Source organism: Chiloscyllium plagiosum, unplaced genomic scaffold (assembly GCF_037043375.1).
Source record: "Chiloscyllium plagiosum isolate Xiang-an unplaced genomic scaffold, Cpla_swu_hap1 HiC_scaffold_19, whole genome shotgun sequence".
NCBI classification, from domain to species: Eukaryota; Metazoa; Chordata; class Chondrichthyes; order Orectolobiformes; family Hemiscylliidae; genus Chiloscyllium; species Chiloscyllium plagiosum.
The window spans coordinates 22,033,091-22,053,779 of NW_028270157.1; the positions used below are offsets into that span (position 1 = coordinate 22,033,091).

General features: G+C 41.6%; 1 protein-coding gene across 2 annotated transcripts in view; it reads right to left on the bottom strand.

The window, feature by feature from the left end:
- Window positions 1-20,689, bottom strand: part of LOC122559762 (receptor-type tyrosine-protein phosphatase R-like) — a 213,992-nt gene that overhangs the window by 157,800 nt on the left and 35,503 nt on the right. For both annotated transcript variants that reach the window (XM_043709749.2, XM_043709751.2), the window contains exons 3-4: window positions 7,041-7,154; window positions 6,021-6,176 (exon numbers count right to left, since the gene is read on the bottom strand). In XM_043709749.2, the coding sequence (XP_043565684.2) occupies window positions 6,021-6,176; window positions 7,041-7,154 (270 nt within the window). The remainder of the gene's footprint in view (window positions 1-6,020; window positions 6,177-7,040; window positions 7,155-20,689) is intronic.

The following is a 20,689-nucleotide window of genomic DNA, read 5'->3' on the forward strand; positions in this document are numbered from 1 at the left end:
TACCAAGGCCAGTTTATTGCATTGCCAGACTGAATAAACTTGAGTGATTCATGGCAGGCAGAGTTGAACCTCGGACATTTACAACCTATATTTCACACTCTTGATAAGTCAAACTAGGTAGTTAAAAAAACCTTCATTTCTCTTATGATAAATAGCAGTGAACATTTTAACAGAGTTTTTCTATAAATTCATTTTCAAATATTTAAAATCAAGTGACGGACTAGAGACTCATTAAACCCACTTTCAACTCGATTAATAAATGACACCAGGTTAACACTCTTAAATTTATCAAAGATGGTTTTAAGTGCAACTTCTTTTTTGAAGTTATGGTCAAAATGCTGGTCAATTGCTCTGTTCAATAGCAGATTTTACATTCATTATTTGTAAATGAGTTTGAACAGAAGCTAATCAAACACACTTCTGAGCACAAGCACAATCCTGAGTGCAATTTGTACCCATCACTTCTCCTGCTGACAGACAGTCAATGAAGTTGTATGCTTCAAAACAAAATTATTTTCAGTCTTTTCTCTCACCGCCTACATAATGTGATTTGTTAAATAGTCTCAGTGATAAGTTGTTGAAATTAATTGTAACAAATGTGTTTGCAAATGGCTCTTCTCAGCTATGTCATAAAACAATGGACACTGCTGCCATCAAATCAAAAATGCTCTTTTTATGAAAGCGGATGTACTGTGAAAATTCGACCTCTAATGTCCTTATGGTTTGTCTGACATCAGACTCATCAGTTCAAAACGGGTATAAGTGCTGATGTAATGACGAAGAACATTGCTGTTTATTTGTCCATCAAGGTAAGTAAGTCATGCTTTGAATTCAAATGCCTTTACAATGAGGTGGAAAGAAGAGACTGGTTCAATGAAATGAAAACCCTTGGCCAAAATTTGTAATACTGAGCAGATGTCATCCTTGAATCGAGGGGCAGTGATGCTGATGATATCAACTCCATCCTTCCGAATGTTACCCTGTTGTAATAAACCACCAGCAGACGAGTACAAAATTACAAAGCTATGTAACGGTGTGATCAATTTTTAAAGTACTTGGCTCTTTTGTAGTGTGTGATAGAAGTCTCATATACAAGTGCAAAAGGTTTGTTGCATCTAGTGACTTTATTATATGCGTTAGTGTTGCATATCTGTGTTGGGTCAAAAATGGTGTCTGTAACTTAGATCTCATGCTTTATTTGGATATACTGCCTGTAGTTCTTCAACAAATCTTTTCTCTTACCTTTTAGGAAATTTAGAGTTTGCTAAACATCAGGTTTAAACCCAGAATTGACAGTGCTCAGAAGATAAACAGATAAATTATAGCACTGGAATACAGAGAAAAATATCGCTGCTAATCCTCACAAAGTGCAGATGAAGCTTATGGATAATCAGGAGATGAGTTCCTTACATCCCAGTTCATTTGTCATAATTTTGTGTTTTGGCTGAACAACAAAATAGCATCTGAAGGAAGAATTCTGGAATGCACACACGAGACAGAGCTTAAGGTCTCCCCTGTGTTGAGTTTGGTGTCAGGGTGGCATTTAATCAGGTGAGTGGATGATTGTTGGGGCCACTTGCACCTCCATAAAATCTTCTGCAGGAAATCTTGCAGACAGCCTTTGACATACACTCCCTCCACCATCGACTTGCAGTGGCAGCAGCAAGGTATAAGAGCATTGCAACCCACTACTATCGGACAGTACTGCCTTCTTGAACTGCTTCATTACATCTTATGCAAGTACACCAGAGTGCTTTTAGGAAAGGAGTTACCCTCAAAACCAGGTATCATCCTGATTTGGAACAATATGATTGTTCCTTCTACTTCGCTGAGTCAAACCACTGGAATTCCTTTCCGAACAGCACTATGGTGTACCTGCTTGAGATGCACTGAAGCAGTTCAAGAAGGCAGAACCTTGCCACCTTCTCAAAGGCAATCAGGCATCGGTAATAAATGCTGGCCTTGTCAGTGATACTCACATCCCATAGAATAACAAAAAAAAGTTTTCAACTTCCTCTTTTCATTTTATTTATTAATTTCACTCCTTTCTGAATCTCATTCTCCTTCTAGAGTTTAAAAATCTGTTGTTTGTGGAAAACATGCATGTTACAGTTATGGCTAGATGATGTAGAGATTACTTCACCATGCAGACTATTGACCAATACATTTTCATGGGAAGTTAGGATAGGTGATATATGCTGACCTAGTCAGCGATACACATATCCTGCTAACAAACCTGTAAAACAAATGCCCTTTACAAACCTCTAAGTCTACAACTCTGCCTGAATACAATTTAGCAAAAAACAACAAACCTATGAAACTCTGCCAGGATTCAAGCTTCAAACAAAGTTGCCAAACAAAAACCTGCTTGACAAGCATCAGGTCAGCTTTGGTACACAAGGAACACTTCAATCCCAAGGCATCAATGTGGACTTCAACAGCTTCCTCGTTTCCCCTTCCCCCACCTCATCCTAGTTTCAAACTTCCAGCTCCGCACTGTCCCCTTGACTTGTCCGGACTTGTCCGACCTGCCTAGCTCCTTTTCCACCTATCCACTCCACCCTCTCCTCCCTGACCTATCACCTTCATCTCCTCCCCCACTCACCCATTGTACTCTACGCTACTCTCTCCCCACCCCCACCCTCCCCTAGCTTATCTCTCCACGCTTCAGGCTCTCTGCCTTTATTCCTGATGAAGGGCTTTTGCCCGAAACGTCGATTTTGCTGCTCGTTGGATGCTGCCTGAATTGCTTGTGCTCTTCCAGCACCACTGATCCAGAATCTGGTACACAATCGTCAACTAATCAACATTTTGTGATCTTCCATTCTGCAAGAGTTAAAATGAGCAGAAATGCAGACAAGATTCGTGCACACAACCACAAGAAATCAAGATTAATTGTGCAGCACGGTGGCACAGTGGTTAGCACTGCTGCCTCACAGCGCCAGAGACCCGGGTTCAATTCCCGCCTCAGGCGACTGATTGTGTGGAGTTTGCATGTTCTCCCCATGTCTGCGTGGGTTTCCTCCGGGTGCTCTGATTTCCTCCCACAGTCCAAAGATGTGCAGGTCAGGTGAATTGGCCATGCTAAATTGCCCGTAGTGTTAGGTAAGGGGTAAATATAGGGGTATGGGTGGGTTGTGCTTCGGCGGGGCAGTGTGGACTTGTGGGGCCGAAGGGCCTGTTTCCACACTGTAATTAATCAACTCCATCAACCAGAATTCTCTTAATTATTGCTTACACTCAATCACAGTACACCCTCGGTTATCTGAACATCAATTATCCAAATTTTGGATTATCTGAACGAAATCTCAAGATCCTAATGCTTGGGTAATCTGTGTTATCCGAATATTCGATTACCTGAACATCTAATTATCTGAACAAAATAGTCATCGCACGTGTTGTTCGAATAACTGAGGTTGCCCTGTATTTACTAAACATCATGTTGGAAGGGACCATCACTGAATTTCTTTATTTTTGTCATTTTTAGTTTGGCACAGTCAACTGAAATTGAGAGTTGAACTTTGAATCTATTTTTACTGGTTCACGGATGTTGGCATTGTTAGCTAGAGAAGAGGGGAAAACCAGTAAAATACTCGTACTTCTTGGAAATGAACATAATAGTCATATTGGAGCTGCATTTGGAGAATACAGGATGAGTTGGATCAGTATGTGCCACTCACAGGTTTTGTGTTTTTTTTCTGGCTGGTCCATCATTTATTGCTGATCCCTATTATTGCCCTTGAGAATGTGCAAATGCAAAATTGCTTAGAAGCTAGCAACATCTATCAATAAACCACATTTTTATGACATACTTAGTTTAATTTTTAATTTAATATCAATGATAAATATTGAAAGTTCATTAATTTAGAGGTTGTGAGCTTAACTATTTTTAAATTCACTATTGTTTACTTATCTTGAATTTTTTATTTGATGGAGTACCCACTGCTGTATAAATTAAGTAATTTACTGCTACATTCATTTTTTTTTAGGCTTTCCATTACTGATGTATTGGTATGACTGGTGCTGCAGTAATTTACCGGAATCTCTGTTACTATATTCCATGTGTTGGTATGCCTGCTGTTCTATGGTTGTACTGATTTAATGATGCCCTCTGTCTTGTTAATTTATTAATGTACAGGTGCCCCCTGCTCCAACAGTTTATTCCTTTGCTTCTGATCCCATTACCGAATGAATTTGATTCATAGGCACCTCCTTAAATTTAATTTGTTTGTGCCTGATCTGTTTGTGTTGCTATTAACTTGCTGGTGCATGTTGCTTTATCAAGCTATTAAGTGGTGCCTGCTGCTCCACTTATTTATTCATTGATTGATTCCTATTTTGTCAGTAAGATCATAAGAAATGGAAGCTGGAATAGGCTAAACCTGCTCTGCATTCATGGCAGGTTTGAATGCATAATGGTTAAACAATGGTAGCATATTGGTTCTAAACATAGGCCTCAATTTACCTTGGACCTGTGAACTACAGACACATGCTGGACATCTTCAGGTCACTAGTTGTTGTCAACAACCCTTGGGCAGGCTTGGAGGTTGGGGGGAATGGATGTTTGTGTATTGAAAGGGATAAGGAGAGTTAGGATGTGGTGATGAGGAAATGGGGGAAGAGAGCAAACAGGAGAGCAAGGGAGGCAATCTAGAGCTCTTGCAATTGTTTTTCAACAATGGCTTCTGATTTTTATCTGGAATTAATGTGAAATAATTACTTCCATTTCTCCTAGTTTCTTACAAAACCTACTTTTTCTGGTGGCAGCCTGCAATCAATGACATAGGAATCACTAGTTTGACCACATCTGGATCTTGTTTTCAAAGTAGCCTACCGAGCGAGGCTGCAATCAGGGTCGTCAAATCTACAATGGGTGTCTCAAAAATTTATATTAGGAAATAAACACATGGTTGGGGTCCAACATCGAGAATTTCACTTTGCACATGGATCAGTTGTGTCCTGTTTAGGAGTGGCATATGTGGATAGAAGCTTTTAACTGTGATCTAGTATCTCAGAACACAGCAAACAAGTCTCTCTGAAAAGAGAAAGTGAGGACTGCAAGTGCTGGAGATCAATGAATTTCACCAGTTTCTTCATTCTCCTCCCCCCTACCTATCCCAGACCCAAGCCTCCAACTCGGCACCGCCCTCTTGACCTGTCCATTGTCTTTCCCATCTATCTGCTCCACCCTTCTCTGTGACCTATCACCTTCTCCCCCAACTTCATCTACCAGTTGCATTCTCAACTACCTTCCCCCCCAGCCCCCCTCCCACTTATCTCTCAGCCCCTAGCCCAAAAGCCTCATTCCTGATGAAGGGTTTATGTCCGAAACATCGATTCTCCTGCTCCTCGGATGCTGCCTGACCTGCTGTGCTTTTCCAGCACCACAAATCTCTCTGATCGTAAACATAGGGACTGCCAGACAAAAGAAATCTCATGGATCATTTAAATTGCCTTCTCCCATTCTGGTCCCTCTCCTGCTCATTTCTTTTCATCCTCAAGAGCAAAGAAAAAGCTACCAAAAAAACGTAAGCATTACGAAGAAACATTTGCTATTCTTGGAATTCACTTCATTCTGGGTCATTGTTCTGTGACAGTTTTAGTCACATGCTATAGTAAAATCATTATTCCATCCACAAAAAAGATTATCAATTAATGAAGAAAAAAGCATGAAATAGCAAAACAAATCTATCAACCTTTCTAGACTTTAATCAAGCCAGTCTTGTCTGCAAGGCATATTTTACAGCACTGTAGAATAACAATTGTCAAGGCTCCATGTAAACAAAACCTGAATGGATTAACAGTGTTATTTGTTGTTCAGATATTCTGCTGCCTGCCACACAATTATCATTTGTTTTCCTTTATCAGCTTTTATTAGGATAAACTGAAGTTTCACCTTCAGTCAGGTTTACAGCTCAGCTAAGCTGAGACACATCTCGCACAACCATGAAATCTTCCAAATAGGTGCAGATCTGTTTATATTCTTTAATTGAGACAATAAACAGTGAACAATTGCTTACCTCAGGTGTAACCTGTGTTATGCCAAACTCTGACAGACTTTGGTGCAGCATATTTACATTGAGCGATTGCATCACTTCATCCGAAGGTATTGGATCTAATGTGGCACTTCTTTCATTCACTGAAGATATATAAAATTCAATGCAGTTCGTCTTGTCCTGTTTCATTTTCCAAATATAAAAATCAAAGGTGACAAGGGTATTCCTGGTTAAATAATCTGCACAACTCTTAGCTCATTTCTGCATTATACGTGCGGGAAGAATAAAATTTCATCTACCTAATAAGTTGCTTAGCTGTGTAATTTGTATATGTTTTCTTTTCCTTTTAGCAAGCATTTAATATATCAATATGTTTAATATTAATGTAATCTGCTGGACAGCATCTGAATTGTTACACAAATATTCAAAACAAAATCAAATAAAAGAAACCGGCAGTGTTTCAGGACTCATTTATTTATCACTTGGTCCCCATTTGTGAGAATTTAATCAGAATTTATAGCCGACAAACTATAAAAGCCAAGGAAACAGGAGGGAGAATGGAAAATGGAGTATTACAGCATGTTTCAGAAAGCTGCTGGTGTGACTGCACATTTGGGATCCATTCGCTCTTATCTGTCTTCATTAGCTTTTCTCTCAGTTTCAAGTAATTGCCAATAATATTGAATGTGACTCTGCTGTAAGCTCTTAACTTGTCCTTCAACATTATGTAGGACATTTGTGCACATTAAAAAGAGAGCCACGGTATATTCGCAAATATTTGTATTTATCAGTGGTAACTAATAAGCTTTTGATGAATTACGACAGTGTAAGATTTATCAAAGAAAAAGCTTTACCTTTTATTTTGGAAAAATGCAACTTTGGTGCAAAGTAATACTGTGATAATATTTACACCTTTTACATGTTTACAAATGAGGCCATGTCGTCTATCATAACACTTCCTTTTAAACCAGACGAAAGAACTAATGTGATGGATGCTACAGACGTAATTGCTCATTGGTTTTCAGTGGCTGGAAGGTAACTTACATTCAGATGATTAATATGTACTTGCTGTGGTAAAAGACCCAAGGCTGCAGCTATTCCTTCACGGAATATCCGAAGTAAGGTGATGTTCAACTTTTTTACATCCATTTGTATAGCCTGGAAAAAAGGACAAGAAAAACTTCAGTAAAGATGACAATGAATAATTTCTTGAGGATTTTATTAGGTCTTTTTCTTACCTGAAAAATGCTGCAGAACATAGTGCAATACTTAAGACATCTAAAATAGAACATATTAAAAAAAGGGAATAAATTCAATTGAAACATAACTGAGGGATATTAAATTGGATAGATCTCAAAAATGAACATTAACATTAAAATCTTCACGCTACTCCATCCTTGGATTGATCTCCAAATACAGTCAGTTCAAAATAGGCTGTTCATTGATAAGATGCATTTCATGGGTGGCTGCATTATTTAACTTAAAGCTAACCTGTATTTCTTAGTGAGGAACTTAAGGTTTAGGGTCATAAAAAGAATTAACTCAAATTTAATGATTATGTTTCAAAGGTAGGTATGATCATTTGTGGATCATATGTATCTTAGAAGATAAAACAAAAGGTTCAACTTGACCACAGCAATGAAATTATTAGTATAAGAAGTACATAGCACATAGAACGTTATAGTGCAGTATAGGCCCTTCAGCCCTCGCTGTTGTGCTAACCTGTGAAATTAATCAGATGCCCATCTAACCTACACCGTTCCATTATTATCCATATGTATGTCCAATGTCTATTTAAATGCCCTTAACATCGGCAAGTTTACTACTATTTCAGGCAGGTCGTTCCATGCCCTTACCACTCTCTGAGTACAAAATGTACCCCTGATATCTGTCCTAAATCTATCATCCCTCAACTTAAAGCTATGTCCCCTCATTGTTGCTTTCACCATCCAAGAAAAACTGTTCACCCTATCTAACTCTCTGATCATCTTATATGTCTCGATTAAGTCACCTCTCAACCTTCTTCTCTCCAAGGATAACAGCGTCAGTTCCCTCAGCCTTTTCTTGTAAGACCTTCCTTCCATACCAGGCAACATCCTAGTAAATCTCCTCTGAACCCTTTCCAACATTTCCACATCCTTCCTATAATGCAGTGACCAGTACACAACACTTCAGGTGTGGCCTTACCAGTGTCTTGTACAGCTGAAGCATGACCATGTGGCTCCAAAACACAATCCCCTACCAATAAACGCCAACACACCATATGCCTTCTTAATAACCCTATCAACCTGGGAGGCAACTTATAGGGATTTATGCACCTGGACTCCAAGATCTCTCTGTTCATCTACACTGCCAAGAATTTTACCATTAGCTGAGTACTCTGCATTCCTGTTACTTCTTCCAAAGTGAATCACCTCACACTTTTCGGCATTAAACTCCATTTGCCACTTCTCAGCCCAGCTCTTCATCGTATCTATGTGTCTCTGTAACCCACAACATCCATCGGCACTATACACAACTCTGCCTACCTTAGTGTCATCTGATTAACCCATCCTTCTACACCCACATCCAAATCATTTATAAAAATGACAAACAGAAGTGGCCCTAAAACAAATCCTTGCGGCACACCACTGGTAACTGAGCACCATGATGAATATTTCCATCAACCACCAACCTCTGTCTTCTTTCAGCTAGCCAATTTCTGATCCAAACCACTAAATCACCATCAATCCTGAAACTCAGTATTTTGTGCAATAGCCTACCATGTGCAACCTTATCAAATGCCTTACTGAAGCCAATATACATCATATCAACCACTTTACCTTCATCCACCTATTTTGTCACCTTCTCAAAGAACTCAGTAAGGTTAGTGAGTCATGGCCTACCCTTCACAAAACCATGTTGACTATCCCTAATCAAATTATCCCTTTCCCAATGATTATAAATCCTATCTCTTATATCCTTTTCCAATATTTTACCCACAACCGAAGTAAGTCTCAACTCCCCTTCTTAGGTAAGGGAACAACATTTGCTATCCTCCAGTCTTCTGGCACTACTCCTGTCAACAATGATGACATTAGGATCAAAGCCAAAGGCTCTACAATCTCCTCCCTGGAGAATCAGAGGATAAATCCCACCCATCCCAGGGTCTCATCTATTTTCAGATCTTCCAAAATTGCTAAACCCTTCTCTTTGTCAATCTCAATCCCATCTAATCCTGTAGCCTGTATCTCTGTATTCACACTAACATTGCCCTTTTCCAATGTAAATACTGACAAAAAGTATTCTTTAAGCATTTCCCCTAAGTCCTCAGATTCCACACACAACTTCCCACTCCTATCTTTGATTGGCCCTAATCTTACTCTAGTCATTCTTGTATTCCTGATATCCTGTAGAAAGCCTTAGTGTTTTCCTTGATCCTATCTACCAAAATCTTCTCATGTTCCCTCCTGACTCTTAGCCCTCTCTTTAGATCTTTTCTGGCTAACTTATAACTCTCAAGCCCCCTAACTGAGCCTTCACACCTCATCCTCACATAAGCCTTCTTCTTCTTCTTCTTCTTCTTGACAACAGCTTCAACTTCTTTAATAAACCATGGCTCCTTCTCTCGACAACTACCTCCCTGCCTGACAGGTATATACTTCTCAAGGACCCGCAGTAGCTGTTCCATGAATAAGCTCCACATTTCAAATGCGTCCATCCCCTGCAGTTTCCTTCTCCATCCTATGCATCCTAAATCTAGCCTAATCGCATCATAATTGCCTTTCCCCCAGTTATACCTCTTTCCCTGCAATATATACCTATCCCTGCCCATTGCTCTTGTAAACATAACTGAATTGTGGTCACTATTGTCAACGTGTTCACCAACCTCCAAATCTAACACTTGGCCTGGTTCGTTCCCCAGTACCAAGTCCAATATGGTATCACGGAGGAGATGAGGACTGATGAAGGGCTTTCGCCCGAAACATCAATTCTCCTGCTCCTCTGATGCTGCCTGACCTGCTGTGCTTTTCCAGCACCACACTCTCAACCCCAATATGACATCGCCCCTTGTTGGGCTGTCTACACACTGTGTCAGAAAACCCTCCTGCACACATTGAAAAAAAAACTGACCCATCTAAACTACTTGAACTATAGTATTCCCAGTCAATACTGGGGAAGTTACAGTCCTTCATTAAAAACTACCCTGTTCCTCTCGCTCCTATTGAGAGTCATCTTTGTTCTGCTTTCCTCTACATCCCTGCAACAGTTTGGAGGCCTATAGAAAACTCCCAACAGAGTGACCTCTTCTTTCCTATTTCTAACCTTAGCCCAAACTATCTCAGTGGATGAGCCCTCAAAAGTTATCTCAGCTGCTGTATTACTGCCTTTGTAATACTACCTTAACAATGCTACACGTCCCCTCACCCTTTTACCATCTTCTCTGTTCTTGCTGAAACATCTGAATCCCAGAATCTGCAACAACCATTCCTGTCCCTCCTCTAGCCATGTCTCTGAAATGGCCACAACATTGAAATCCCAGGTACCAACCCATGCTGCAAGTTCCCCCACCTTATTCTAGATGCTCCTGGCACTGAAGTATTTCAAACCAAGGTCCTGATTGCCCGTGTCCTCTCGCGACCTTGTAAACCTATCCCTGACCTCGCTACCCTCAAACTCCTTTACTCTGGAACTACAATTCAGGTTCCCATCCCTCTGCTGCATTAGTTTAAACCCCCACCCCAAACAGCATCAGCAATTTCCCCCTCCCAGGATATTGGTACCTCTCTGGTTCAGGTAAAGACCATCCTGTTTGTAGAGGTCCCCAGAAAGAGTCCAATAATCCAAGAATCTAAAGCCCTCCCTCCTGCACCATCCCTGCAGCCATGTGTTCAGCTGTGCCCTCTCCCTGTTCCTCATTTCACTAGCACGTGGCACGGGCAACAAACCAAAGATAACAATTCTGTTTGTTCTAGCTCTAAGCTTCCACCTTAGCTCCCTGAATTTCTGCCTTAGATCCCCACCTTTCTTCCTACCTATGTCGTTGGTGCCTATGTGGACCACGACTTGGGGCTGCACCCCCTCTACCTTAAAGATCCCCAAACCACGATCAGAGACATCACAAAGCTGGCACATGGGAGGCAACACACCAATAATGAGTGTCTTATTCCCACAAAACCTCCCATCTGTCCCCCTAACTATGAAGTCCCCAATGACTAAAGCTCTGCTCCTCTTCCCCCTGAGCAACAGGCACAGACTCTGCACCAGAGACCTGTGCCCCATTGCTTACCCCTGGTAAGTCGTCGCCCTCAATAATATCCAAAATGATATACTTGTTGTTGAGGGGAACCACCGCAGGAGATCCTTGCACTGCCTGCTGGTTCCTTTTCCTATTCCTGACGGTAACCCATCTACCTTCTTCAGGTGGCTGTGGAGTAACTACCACCCTGTAACTCCTCTCAAAAAACCCCTCCGCCTCCCATATGATCCAAAGTTCATTTAGCTCCAGGTCCAGTTCCATAACACAGTTCTCAAGGAGCTAAAGTTGGGTGCACTTCCCACAAATGAAGTCAGCAAGGACACTAGTGGTGACCCTTATCTCCCACATTCTGTAGGAGGAACATTCAACTGCCCTAACCTCCATTCCCACTGTTCTAAATTCCCAAATAGACCACTGAAAAAATGAGACACAGAAGAAAACACTTGTCCCCTGACCAATCAACTCAAAGAACCTTTTTTTGGTTAGAGGAGGAGGAGGCAAAGTAAGAGGAAGAAATGTTGCCAAAGGCTAAGGTTAAACTTCATATTTCATGTTTTGATCAAGGACCCTGGTTAGCTGCTAACAATGTCTCCAATGCTCAAAATGTAGAATTTCAGAAGTGCTCAGGAGATTTGAAGTATTTGGCGCAACAAAAAAACAGGTTTCATGAAGGAGAAGTTATGAAACTTTCATTTGAAGATGATGAACAATTACTGTCCATTTGTTTCATTACTTCCAGGTGAATTTCGCAATTGAAAACTTCTGTTGCATGAAGAATGTTCTTTAACATTTACCCTTTACACTAACAATTTATTTAGTTAATTTAGTTCGAGCTTGCTGAAAGGAATCAATGATATGAAGAGCTGCAACTTGAATGTGGCCCGTAAGTGGGTGTAGGCCTTTCCTGACAACACATTTGTAAAGAACAGCCTAGTGCTAGCTGCCAGGTTCACAAAATATGCATTCACAGCATTTCTTAAAAAGCAGCTGACCCCTCTTAAATCAGGAAGTGCGTTCAGCCTGCTATAACTGGTTGAAATGTTAGTGATGATGTTGATAGATGGCTCGACACTTCCAATGAAGCAACAGACCAGAGTGTTAGCCCAGGGGATCAAAATAAGGAGAGATGGCATGTTTCTGCAGGGGGCCATGTGGCCCTCAAGGTATACCTGAAAAGTCAAAAGACTGGGTGGCTAAAGACAGATCTAGGTGTCTGACCCTAAGGACCTGGAGTCACCTTACATGAGAATAGTCAAAGCTAGCCATTGCATCTTCCAAAACAACACATCCCCACACACCATCAATCTTTCACACTACTTCATGTGCAATATCCTCATTATTCATCCTTCAGCAATCCCTAACAATTAGGGTCATGCCTACCTACCACTTAACTGCTTCACCTCATTCTCACACAAATACCAATACTGCAAGGCTCCTCTTGTAGCTCCCACATCCAGTCAGCTATGACAGCAAAATCACCTCAAACATTTTGCAGAACACTCACTAATGTTCTTCCTCTCAAATAGACAGGAAAAGGTTATTTATAACAGGGGGCAGTACAAGGGGTTCAGTAAGGACCAACTCTGCTAGTGTCTCAAGTCCTTTCAAGGAAATGGTGCACCATGTTATACAGCCATAAATGACTGAGGATATACCATTTGCCATCCACAAAAACATCCAAGAAAATGTCCCTCTAACCATTGTATTGCAGCCTCAAACAGCCAGTATCAACACGCACATGCCCAGCAGGCTTTCTACTGACAATTGTTAAAGGTCAATTATTATTCTGCCTGCCTTGTAGAAAACATTCAGTAATATTTCAATTCCAACATTTCTTCAGCACACCAACAACAGACATCATACTGGACCCACTCTGCTACAGTGCTTTGGCTGCCATCTTTGTCTGCCCAGGCTTACAGAAAAGCTGTCTCGATTAGCACTACAGAGTCAAAACTGATGGCCATAAACATTTGTCTTTAAGCCTTCAGAACAAACACATCAGTTTGATCTACAGATAGGTATTAATGTCTTTTGTCTTTTAGTCTTTAAAACAAATACATCCGTTTGCTCTGCAGGAAGATATTAATGTAACTTGTCGGGAATACTTGCAAAGTACTTGCTGGAGATTGGAAGTGAAATCAGAAAGTGGTCAGAGCAAGAGAACTCAAAAGGTTAACTCTGTTTCTCTCCGCACAGATGCCGCCAGACCTGCTGAGTTTCTTGAGCACTTTCTATTTTTACGTCTTAAACATTACTTGATTTGTTGAAGTTTGAAATTTAGAATTGGATGCAACATGAGACACTAAACAAGGGCATGGGTTTTAAATATTTGATTAATCTCTGTTAGCTTTTGAAATGACCTTCAATTCACACTGGAAGATGAACAGGGCGAAGTCTGTGACAAGCATAAATGTTGCAAATTACAAACAGTTGCCTCGGTAATTATCACAAAACAGGAAATGGCTGATACCTTTTTGAGGATGGAAAGGTTAAATGTTGAATTGCAATTAAAATGCATCTGCATACCTCTAGGTAAGACTGATTATGAAACCTCTTCCTGAGCAGATTAGAACATAAAACGTGTTTCCTGCTGTTAGAGCTATGCCTGCAATGTTAATTATCAGTATCTTACTTCTTCTGCACATAAAATGTCTCTTGAGTTCCTATTTGATTATATTGTGTTTCTAGGGAAGGAAATCACCATCTTGATGGATTGTAGAAACGTTACTGCCAATGTTCCGTACAAAATTAAGTGGAAGTAATATTGATATTGTTTCTCAGATGGGAGCAGTACTTGTCAACACTTTTATCTTGAGGTTTGTGCTTCTAATTTTGCATAGCAACTGTCATGCAATTCCAATCTAAAGTTCTGAGAAATTAGAATGCTTATAAACAATCTACTTTGAAGATGTTTAAATTTTCATTTTCAAAAGCACTAAAACTGATTCCACTTCTGTTTGTTTGACTATCCAATGCAATTCCTGCTCATGTTTTCAGAAAGCTAGAATTTTTGTTTCCATGCAAAGATTTGGTTGAAGATTCTTTTTTTTTTGCAAACAGTGCTAGCTTGAAGCAATACAAAGTATCCATATTATGCAACAGGAAAGCAGATGAATTTTAGAATGGAAAAGCAGTGCAGGCATTAGTGTTAACTCACTACAGGTAATCTATTAATTGATAGGGTAGGCAATGAGAAGCTGATTCCCCTGGCTGGAACATCTAGAACGAGGGGACATGGGGCAGGATGTTTTCTGATTCTCAAATCCACCTGTGGATAGGGGCAGGTTGGGAGAGGAACAATCACTCATTGTGATTTCCACTGGGAGGATTAAAACCATTATTTTCAGTACTCTCTCCAAACTCCGTTCCCTAACTATTACGTCTTGCCCACTTTTCGGCAATAGCTTGAAATTAAACCAATCTTTTTGTTACATTTGACCCAAGGATAAATGTCTGACAGTATATTCACACCATCATTAAGATTGCCCATTTCTATCCCTCTATTGTAATGATTCACTTGGGAATGTTCACTGATTCTAATGCCCCACTATTCCCCAGAGTTACCACAAAAATTAATAAAAATAGGCAAAGTCCCTGGTTTACTTGTCTGATGGAATTAAGTTAATCATAAATACTGGCTGGGTTCCTGTACTTACTAAGAACTACAGTTCATTACAAATAAGCAAATTCTAGTCACGAGTAAACACCGCTGAACTAGCAACATGTGGCTCTACTTGTTAATAGACTACATCCCTTTTAAAACCCTACATACACATAGAGACAGACACAGACCAACGAAACAACATTTGTTTTATGGGGGTGGAGGGGGTCAGGGTGGAACTGGGAACCACAGTTTACTAGCACCAGTTCTATAGGGTTGAATCAGGTGACCCTTTTGGCTTGCCAGGACTTTCTGCTCTTCAATCTCTTTTTTCCAGGTTCTTCACTTATGAATGTACAAACAAGGAACAAGAGTCAGTCCTTTGAAGCTGCACCACCACTCAATAAGATCAGGACTGATGTGATTTTAACTTTAACTCTACTTTTCAGGGTGTGACAGGTGATTTGTGTGGGATCTCTCAGTCATACATACACATACATGCATCAGGAAGCTGACTAATTCCATCTGTGCAAGATCACACCATTTCATTTCATTTCCCCATTTCGAGGTCAGTGCTGCAGCCCAGGCCGTTGGATTCTGGAACCTGGCTGTGTCCCCCATGTGCAGTGTGCCATTGACTGCACGCATTTGACATTGTGAGGGCTGTTGCAAATGCAGTGGAATTGATCAACAAGAATGGAATTTATTTGATAAACATTGAGATAATCTGTGATCATGTTGCCACTTCCTGAGGTGTGTGCCTGCTACCCTGGCAGCTGTCATAATTCCCACATCATGGTGCACGCTTGTGTACCTGGTGTGTTTGAGGGTCCATGTGCTCTACTGGGGTACAAAGGTTATTCAATATGGCCATGGTCATAACCATTGAGAACTCTCTGACTGAGGTGAGTTCAGATACAATACCAGCCACACTTTGACTAGGGATGTGATGGAGCAGATAATGGGGCTGTTGAAGATGTGGTTCCACAGGATAGATCAGTCCAATCTGTGTGGGCTGCCCCATGAGTACAATCCAGACAGAGTGTACCATATCATCCTGGCATATTCTGCTGGATCCTGAAGAACTGAGTGAATGGGAGTACACTTCCAGAGGAGGAGGAGGACATTGGAAAGGAGGAAGCTGAGGTTGTCCAAGATAAAGCTCAGCTGCATTGGGTCAACAAGCCAGACAGCACCTCATTGACACTCAGTTCCAATGGATGAGAGTTGGATGCAGCAGACGATCGATCATGGAATGTTTAGTGATCTTTCATTATAGTGCCAGCATTTGGTTTGCATTGTCAAGGTGAACCCTAACTTGTATTGTTTTTTTCTATGTTCCCTTTTACTGGCTGTCAATAAATCACAGAAACTCTACAGAGTGGAAGCAGATCATTTAGCCCATCGAGTCCACAACAACCCTCCAAAGAGCATCCTACCCAGACCCATCCCTTTACACTTTCCCTTTAACCCTGTACATCCCATGACCAAGTGGGGAGTCAAGTGGGGTATTATCGCTAGATTATTAATCTAGAGACCCAGCTAATGTTCTGGGAATGAGAGTTCAAATCCAGCTGTGGCAGATGGTGGAATGTGAATTCAATTTAAAAAAACTGGAAATAAGAGTCGAATGATGACCATGAAAAGCCATTGTTGATTGTCAGAAAAACCTATCTTGTTGTCTAACACTCTTCAGGGAAGGTAACTGTCATCCTTACCTGGTCTGCCTACATGTGACTCCAGACACACAGCAATGTGGTTGTCACTTAACTGCCCTCTGAACAATTAGGGATGGGCAATAAATGCTGTCCTGGCCAGTGATGCCCACATCCCATGAATAAATAAATAAACACTATTATTCACCCAACCGACACATCCCTGGACAATTTAGCATGGCCAGTCCACCTAACCTGCCCACCTTTGGAATGTGTGAGGAAACCAGAGCACCTGGAGGAAGACCACACAGACACAGGGTGAATGTGCAAACTTCACACAGCTTAAGACTGGAATCAAACCTGGGTCCCTAGTGCTGTGAGACAGCAGTGCCAGCTATTGAGCCACCGTGTCACCCCTTGGACATGTTTGGATTTGTGTGATCAGTATATAACATTCTCTATTGGACAATGATAGATGTAGGTCCACAATGGACATTGGGAACAGAGCAGTGGAGACTTAGTGACGATGCTTCGGTGGGATATAACTACAGACAGGTAAAGCGTGAGGTGTGCTGGTTAAACAGCAATGATGGTGAGAACATAGTGTGATATGTGTAAGGGAGTGGTGGCCATGTTGGCCATAGACAGCATGGCTTTGTGGTTGCTGTGCCATTACATTGCTAGTAGGGGCTGGAACTGGATTGCCAACATAACCTTTTGTACATGGCATGGATACAAGGGATGCCAGTTATTTGGCAGATATCCAGTGAGTGGTAATTTGCTCTGGAAACTATCAGACAATAAGACCATAAGACATAGGAGAAGAAGCAGGCCATTTAGCCCTTTGATACAGAAATAGAAATTGCTGGAAAAGCTCAACAGGTTTGCCAGCATCTGTGGAGAGAAATCAGAGTGGACGTTTTGGTCGAGTAACTCTTCCTCAAAACTCTTCAGTTCAGAGGAAGGGCCACTCGACCTGAAACATTAACTCTGATTTCTCTCCATAGATGCTGCCAGACCTGCTGAGCTTTCCCAGCAATTTCTATTTTTGTTTCTGACTTAGAGCATCCGCAGTTCTTTCAGTTTTCATTTAGCCCATCGAGTCTTCTCCATCCATTCAATTTGATCATAGCTGATCTGAAATTCCTCAACTCACTTCTCTTTCTCTTCAAGGTTACCTCAGCCTTGAATATACTTGACAATCCAACCTCAACAGCTCTCTGCAGTAAAGAATTCCTACTCTCTGAGAGAAGAAATTCCTCCTCATCTTAATCTTATAAGGGCAACTCCTTGTTCTGACGTTATGACCTCTGGTCCCAGATTCTTTCACAAGGAGAAAGGTGTGTATTAAGATGGGCTGGAATCAAACCTGAGGGACCCCATAGCAGAGGGATTGGTAGTTAATGAGGTACATTTGGTGAGATATGGCAAGAGATTTTCCTGACCCTTGTGACGAGAAACTGTTCTAAAAAAAAATTCATGTAACTCACTCTTAGCCAAAACAATTTGGACTCAGCTCTGAAAGTCCAAACTGAGATGATATTGTGACATCAGCAGATCAGCATCATGAACATTGGGAATGTGACCAAAGCCAATCTCAGAATTACAATTAATGCAGAATTCGAACACCCATATCACTCAGTCCAACAGAAATTCTCAATAGTGAGCTTATTTTAGTAGAATCAGTTTTGTCTCTGAGTCAGAACATTGTGGGTTCAAGTCATACTCCAAAACCTCACTTCATAAATCAAGGATGAAATTTAGGCTCTAATGTTCAAATACAATAAAATCAGGAAAATATCCAGGCTTGGGCTGACAAGTGGCAAGTAACAAGTGGCATTTGGCTACACAAATGCTAGGCAATGACCATCTCCAATAACAGACAATCTAACCACCGCCACTTGACATTCAATTATGTTACCATCACCGAATCCCCCTCTATCCAACATCCTGGGGGTTACCATTGACCAGAAACTGAACTGGATTCACCATTCAAGCACAGTGGCTACAAGAACAGGTCAGAGGATCGGAATACTGCAGTGAGTAACTCACCTCCTGACTCCAGTGCATCTCCTCCACTTCCTGCACATTGCAACAAGGACAGAACTCCCCTGGTCCTCACCTTCCACCCCACCAACCTCCAGATACAACACCTTATCCTCTGCCATTTCTGCCACCTACAATCAGACCCCACCACCATATATTTCCCTCCCCACCCCAATCTGCAACCTGCAGAGATCATTCCCTCTGCAACTTCCTCGTTAGGTCCATGCCCCCCTCCAACCCATGCTCCAGTCAGGGCAGCTTCCCTTGCCACTGCAAGAGGTGTAAAACCTGTGCCCACACCTCTCCCCTCACCTCCATCCAAGGCCCCAAAGGATCCTTCCAAATGCGGCTGAGATTTTCCTGCACCTCCAAACACCTCATCTACTGTGTCCGTTGCTCTTGATGTGTTCTCCTCTACATTGGGGAGCCAGGACACCAACTTGCGGAATGTTTCAGAGAACACCTCTGGGACACATGCACTAAACAACCCCACTGTGCTGTGGCCGAACACTAAAACTCCCTCTCCCACTCCGCCAAGGACATGCAAGTCCTGGACCTCCTACACCTCAAATTCTAGCCACCTGATGCCTGGAAGAAGAACATCTCATCTTCCACCTTGGGACCCTCCAGCCACATGGGATCAATGTCGATTTCACCAGTTTCCTAATCTTCCCTCTCCTCACCTTATCGCAGATCCAACCCTCCAACTTGGCACCGCCCTCTTGAACTGTCCTACTTGTTCATCTTCCTTCTCACCTATCCACTCCACCCTCCACTCCAACCTATCACCATCATCCCACCAACTTCATTAACCTATCACATTCTTAGCTACCTTCCCCTCAGCCCCACTTTCCTTCCATTTATCTCTCAGCCCCCTTGCCACCCCCACCCCACATTTCTGATGAAGAGCTTATGTTCAAAACGTTGACTTTCGTCCTCCTTGGATGTTGCCTGACTGGCTGTGCTTTTCCAGCACCCCACGTTTTGACTCCCTAAAGCCTATCTACCATCTACATGGCACAAGAGTGTGATGGAATACTACCCATTTGCCCAGATGAGTGCAGCTCCAACAGCACTCAAGAAGTTTGACACCATCCAGGACAAACCACCCGCTTGATTGGCAAAACGTCTACAAACATTCAAACCCTTTATCACCAGCGCTCAGTAGTAGCAGTGTGTACTATCGACAAGATGCTCTGAAGAAATTCACCAGAGATCGTCAGATAGTACTTCCAAACCCATGACCATTTCCACCTAAAGGACAAGGGCAACATATACATGGGAACACCACCACCCTCACCCTCACCCTCCTGACTTGGAAATATATCGCTGATCCTTCACTGTTGCTGGGTGAAAATCCTCAAATTCCCTCCCTTAATAGTATTGTGGGTCAACCCACAGCAGCGGTTCAAAAAGGCAACTCACCACCACCTTCTCAAGGGCAACTAGATTTGGGCAATAAATGCTGGCCAGCCAATGACACCCACATTCCACAAATGAATTAAAAGGAAAACTGCATGGAGTGTACCAAGGCATCAACTTTTGGATAAGGCTTTAATCAAAGCCTGTTTCCCTGTTTAGCTGACTCTAATACATTCTATGTATTAGATATTGTTTCAAAGAATACCAGGAAGTTGGCCAATATTTATCCTTCCAACATATTAATCAGTATCTCATTGTCTCCAAAAGCCACATAGACTATACTGCATGGTTTCGAACATCCTGAGAACACACTAGATGCTTGATAAAGGAAGAGATTCATATGTGCAGTTCAGCTGATATTTTTATTTTGAAACAAGCAGTTTCAGGTTAAGACAAAATTGGCTTTAGCATTGCTGAGCACCCCAGTAAAAGATATTAAAACCCTCTAGAATGCCATAGTGCATCCTCTGACATCTATACTCTTTCCAACCTGGAATGAAGGGAACTAAACACAAGTTTTCAGTTTTCAGAAGTTTCAAAGAAATACTCTAGCATTTTTTTCAATAGTGGAGCAGCAGGTACCCACCTCAATTACTCTGTCCTAACATTAGTTACCCAGGGAGTACCACCGAAGGCACATTTTTGAACATGTATGTACCTTTCTCAATTACCTCAGCAGTATTCCACAGTGGTTAGCACTGCTGCCTCACAGTGCCAGAGACCCGGGTTC